This window comes from Branchiostoma floridae, chromosome 13 (genome assembly GCF_000003815.2).
Source record: "Branchiostoma floridae strain S238N-H82 chromosome 13, Bfl_VNyyK, whole genome shotgun sequence".
Taxonomy (NCBI): domain Eukaryota; kingdom Metazoa; phylum Chordata; class Leptocardii; order Amphioxiformes; family Branchiostomatidae; genus Branchiostoma; species Branchiostoma floridae.
In genome coordinates, this window is record NC_049991.1 from 18,893,627 (window position 1) to 18,899,626 (window position 6,000).

General features: G+C 42.4%; 1 protein-coding gene across 4 annotated transcripts in view; it reads left to right on the plus strand.

Annotated features, from left to right (window-relative positions):
- The window catches only part of LOC118428895 (transmembrane channel-like protein 7), a 46,887-nt gene that overhangs the window by 35,926 nt on the left and 4,961 nt on the right, over positions 1–6,000 (plus strand). For 2 of the 4 annotated variants that reach the window (XM_035839173.1, XM_035839176.1), the window contains 4 exons: positions 32–207; positions 1,549–1,669; positions 2,049–2,146; positions 2,787–2,970. In XM_035839173.1, coding sequence (XP_035695066.1) covers positions 32–207; positions 1,549–1,669; positions 2,049–2,146; positions 2,787–2,970 — 579 coding nt within the window. Of the gene's footprint in view, positions 1–31; positions 208–780; positions 864–1,548; positions 1,670–2,048; positions 2,147–2,786; positions 2,971–6,000 lie in introns of all 4 variants that reach the window. The other 2 variants (XM_035839175.1, XM_035839174.1) reach the window with 2 other exon arrangements.

Consider the following 6,000-nt stretch of genomic DNA (forward strand, 5'->3'; position numbering starts at 1 on the left):
GTTTATCTGAATTTCCCTCCCCTCTCTACAGTGGAATGCTCAGTATGGCACCGCCGCGAATACTGATGCCTTCCTGAAGCTGCTGGTGACCTACACCCCCTCCCTCACCATCACCGGCCTCAACATGATCGTTCCCATCATCTTCGACAAACTGGTCGGCTTCGAGGACTACTCGCCAGAGTTCGAGATACAGATGACGCTGCTCAGGTGTGTTGTAGTTTACTGTCTATAGTTATATGTCGATGAAGGTTAGACATCCAGGTAATAAAATACGGCCAAAAGCATAACATGATCGTACCTATCATCTTCGACAAGCTGGTCGGCTTTGAGGACTACTCACCAGAGTTCGAGATACAGATGACGCTGCTCAGGTGTGTTGTAGTTTACTGTCTATAGTTATATGTCGATGAAGGTTAGACATCCAGGTAATAAAATACGGCCAAAAGCATAACATGATCGTACCTATCATCTTCGACAAACTGGTCGGCTTCGAGGACTACTCACCAGAGTTCGAGATACAGATGACGCTGCTCAGGTGTGTTGTAGTTTACTGTCTATAGTTATATGTCGATGAAGGTTAGACATCCAGGTAATAAAATACGGCCAAAAGCATAACATGATCGTACCTATCATCTTCGACAAGCTGGTCGGCTTCGAGGACTACTCACCAGAGTTCGAGATACAGATGACGCTGCTCAGGTGTGTTGTAGTTTACTGTCTATAGTTATATGTCGATGAAGGTTAGACATCCAGGTAATAAAATACGGCCAAAAGCATAACATGATCGTACCTATCATCTTCGACAAACTGGTCGGCTTCGAGGACTACTCGCCTGAGTTCGAGATACAGATGACGCTGCTCAGGTGTGTTGTAGTTTACTGTCTATAGTTATATGTCGATGAAGGTTAGACATCCAGGTAATAAAATACGGCCAAAAGCATAACATGATCGTACATATATCATAACATCATCTTCGACAAACTGGTCGGCTTCGAGGACTACTGGCCCGAGTTCGAGATACAGATGACGCTGCTTAGGTGTGTTGTGTCTATCATTATACAGTGGATGCCAGATGTTAATTTCCAAGCAGATCCTACGGTAGCATAAGGTATAGTATGAAAAGCTGGCAGAGGAGTGAAGCCGGCTTAGGAGTGTGTTTCGCTACCAGGACAATGAACACCTTTTGGCCGACTACACTCCTTGGCCAGTTTGGTACTATCTTATGCCATTGTAGGATCTGCTTGGAGATTAGCTGGATGTCTGTATTGCCCATTTGTCAGCGCATTTTATACAACTCCCCGGCATATACAACAGTCAAGGAGAGCGCCAGCAATGTACCCAGGGAAGGGAGGGGGGTGTATACAGGATTGAGCAAGGCACAAACAACACACTTCGGATATGGGACTTAGGATCACCAAGCGAGGACCCATACCAAAGACTTTAGAAAACTGTTAGATACTGCAACGTACAATACTAATGTTTCAAGTACCAAATGAGGTAAAATTTACTAAACAGTAACAGTCCTTGTATAAACATTTTCTCCTGTAGAACGGTGTTCCTGCGGTTGGCCTCCGTGGCTACTCTGCTCGGCACCCTGTACACGCAGATTGCGTGCTCAACGTACACCAACGGCGACGCGGAGTGTCGGGTCTGTGACGTGGAAATCAGGGTAAGCTGTTAGTCCGTGTTTCACAATCTTTGACTTGCTGTTGGTCTTGTTGGGCCTCCTCTCAGAGAGCTTTTGGCCATCCCCATTCCTAGAGTCTTTGTCACTATGGAAACCAATCATCACAGCTCCAAAACTATGGTAACAGACAGTTCTCAGTCTGACAGTAATTCCATGTTATCACATTACACAATATGGTAAATTAACACCATAAGGTGTTGGCTATCGACCTTGTGGTGGCCTAGAAACAAGTTATTGAATTTTTTCATATTTTTTAAATTTGAAATCTAGCTATTTCAGAGTCTTGTGATGTTGGTTGTATTTTGCATTTACTAAACTATTTTGGCTCGGTGACTAACCGTAAACCGTGTTGTTGTTGCAGTGTTGGGAGACGTATGTCGGGCAGGAGATGTACAAGCTGGTCATCATGGATTTCCTGGTGGGCACTGCCGTCACCTTGTTTGTGGAGTTCCCCAGAAAGTGAGTCAAGGCTAGTTAACTACAAAAATTGCGACATTCCCCAACAACGGACAAGGGCTGTATGTTTGTGTGTTGTAGGGTCTACCGCTACCAGCCCAAAGCTGCCTAGGCAGACCCATGTAAAGACTTGTCTCAGTGTCGATGAAGTCAAAGTCAAAGGGCTGTTCTAGGACCCGTCCCTCCAACCTGGGACAGAAATTTGCTTGTGGGGACTGATTTCACCCCATCCGTCCCAAATAGATGAACTGAATGACATGAAACTGGGCTGTCTCCAGGACCCGCCCCTCCAACCTGGGATGGTACATTGCAAAATGTACTCAAACCTTGCCTCTATCATGACCACAATAAAAATAGGCCTACAAGTACAAACTGATTGGAGTCATCATTGAGTACACAATTAAGGCACTATCACAAATCCTACCCGGGTCTGCTCGGGCTGTTTGCGGAAACAAAAAATTAAAGTTTATGCCAATAGATGTGTACAAGGCATGCTGTTGAATTATGTTGGGTTCATTTTGTGCTTTTGTTGCCTTTTCTATAATAAATTTCGTTCCCCAAAACTGCCCGGCCGGGCCCCTTTGTGGAAATATGATGTTAGCCTAAAACTAGCAGCTAACACAACAATTGTTTTATTCTCCAGGTTCATTGTTTCGCGGTTCAAGGACAAGCTGGAGGACGTGGTCGGCTATCAGGAGTTCCAGATCCCGAAGAATGTTCTGGACATCGTGTACTCGCAGACGCTCTGCTGGATCGGAACGTTCTTCGCTCCCATGCTGCCCGCAATCTGCGTCATCAAGACCATCATCTTCTTCTACCTGAAAAAGGTGATCTTCTATAATAAACTGCCCTTAGGTAGTTTGTGTGGTGTAACTGCAGGGTGTTTGGACCAGAATTGCACTACCAAAAATGATTTTTGCTTGTTTTGCTTACTCAATGGACAATTCTTATATGAAGAAATTTATTCTTGCAAGAAGAAAATGTAGAATAAAATTCTAAGCAAAACAAGAAACTACCAAAAAATCTTAATTCTCACGCGAAGAACAATTTTCTTATTCTTCTTTGGTGAAGAAAAGTTTTCTCACACCTAAAAATTTTCTGGAACTTAAAGCAAAATCTTCTTGTTTTTTCTTATAAGTCAAAAAAATTCTAGAAATGCTTGCTTTTTTTATAACTCTTAAGAAGAAAGAATATTTGCTCTTGGTGTAAGAAAAGTATTCTTGGTGTAAGAATATTAATCTAAAAAATTCAAGCAAAAATTTGCTTGCTCCATGGATATGCACATTTTTCTAAGATTTCTTGGGGACAAAATAATTTTCTTCCTGGAAGATGAATTTTCTGTGAGGAAGAAAAACAAGATACACAAGAAAAACATTTTTTGGTAGTGTACACACTGGGGGAAAGGGTATCGGATGTAGCCATATCCGAGCAGGGATATTTGCGTATTTGTAACAAATGCTAGCGAATGCAAACGGATTCGAGTTGGATCCCTAAAATATCCGAAATTTGGATTTTTGAGATCCGGAATGAAAAGACTCAAACATATCCCAAAATGGGATTTTCCACGGATGCGAAGTCGTTTTTTTAGGGATTTCTTTGAATACCTGGAATGATCGGATCGCAAAGAATTTCCAAACGGTATTTCCCTCGGATGCGAAGTCGTTTTTCAAAGGATTTCTTCGAATACCTGGAATGAACGGGTCCCAAAACAGCCTTTGCCGCGGATGCGAAGTCGTTTTTATAGGATTTTCCTCGTATATTTGGCATGGTCGGATCCTAAAGAATCCCAATATGGAATTTGCTGCGGATGCGAAGTCGTTTTTTTGGGATTTCTTCGTATGATCAGATCATAAAGAATCCAAAACGGGATTTTCTGCAGATACAAAGTCACTTTAATGAATTTTCCGCACATTTGACAAATCACAATACCATGTGCGCCCAATTACTTTCTTATAAAAGGCTAAAACGATTTGAAGTGGAAAAGAATGCACAGAATAATCTTATTCTAAACCAGTCCTGAGAAGAACTAAACGACGTAATGTCATCGAGGCTGAATCCTGTCTGCCACATGATATGTATACAGATACAATATTGCAACAAGAATGGGTTATACCAGGTATGTACAGAGAGTCCCTGTTATCTAATTATGTTAAGGGAAAGTTGAATCCTTTAACCGCCAATATCACATGACTTCTCATACTTCCAAATAGAATATAGGATCAAACGTGAATACAATTTGACTTTTATGTAAAGCTGACATGGGAGTCTGTGGCTAATCTTGCTTCTACGAATATCTGTTTCTATTACAAATCAAAGTCTTCGCGATGTCCAACTCTAAGGAATTTCCACATCCGGCTACAGGATACAGATAGTGAATCCAGCTTGTAAAGTACAACTAACATGACTTATAGTATCAGTATGTACAGCTTCTCGCAAAAGCACAAAGTCTCCTTTCTACTAGTGACAGTGCGTCGCTACTTTTCAGGCTAGTTACGCCCTGATCCCTCCCAGCTCAATTCTTCTGTGCCCTTCCTGTAGTCCAGTGTTCTCCCAGCTGTTGACACGGCCAGAGAATGTCGACCCGCCTTCTGAAAAAGAGAAAGAATAATCCCATCAAAGTTTGAGATAGCTAATGCATCCATGTTTGATGGATGCGTCAGTCAAAGTAATTAGGATGTATATGAAAAGAAATGGTGATTGGCTTGTTATACAACAGGAACAAATGCATCTGATTGTGGTATCGCCATTATCACCGTTACATTCCGCATTATCATACCAAAAAAGTCCCCCGGGAGGGCGCGGCAGAAACAGTCTAGCGTTGCATAATTAGTGACAAGGTGTGATCTGCTTCCCCGGCCGGACTTTGCATTATGTACGAGACGTCGCATATAAACAAACACGTAAACACCGTTGGAACAGAATGTTCATATGCGAATAAATACCAGGCTTGAGACAAACATATGTGTATACAAGTACTGTTTTGATGATGATTCAAATTTTTCCCAAATAAGTCAACAGTTACTCAGCAAGTATCATGCTTGTGACTTGTGTTTTGTAAGGCTCCGTTATGTCGTTTTCTGATAAGTTTCTGTTCAGCCCAAGCATACCAAAAGCGCTACTAACTACTAGCCAACAAGGAATGTAGTCACAAAGACGAATTCAAAGCGGGTATTGTTTGGAAACAATCATTGTATAAAACATACCTCGCCGTGAGATCTGCAGGACAGTGATGTAAAATAGCCCTAGGACGCCGAACTACAAAACAGGGCTGGCTGTTTCAGTCCCTCGATCGCCATCCCGTCCGTCGACTGCCACTTGAGTTTGGTCACCGCCTCAACATCACCCTACTACAGAAGTTCACACACGTGTGTACAAATCCATATCCCGAGTTCAACGTTTCAAAACTCAAAGTTTGAGGTACAAAAAGATTCCGGTCCTCACGGACAACGCTGACTATCTCCGCTTTATTTTTAAACTGACTGATATGCAGTCTGATTGGTCAGAGAGACAACGACTGGATTACCCACAATACACCGCCCCAATGTACGGATGCAAGAAAATACAGAGTCGCATATTTAAGATATCCCAAGATTACCAACAATGCACTGCTCCAATGGAATCCCCTCCACTGGAGCAATCCACTGGAGCAGTGCATTGTTGGTAATCTTGCCACGAATGCAGAAAAAACCCATTTCGCATCCTTACGAATCCGAGTATCCTGGTATCTAGTGTAACGTGGATTGTCTCACTTGTATTGACGTTACAAACTGTGGTGTCCGAGGTACAAAAAGGGGGAAAGATATGACCCATCTAAAACAAAATATATGCTCAAAAACAAGAGTGCTAGCCACGCATAC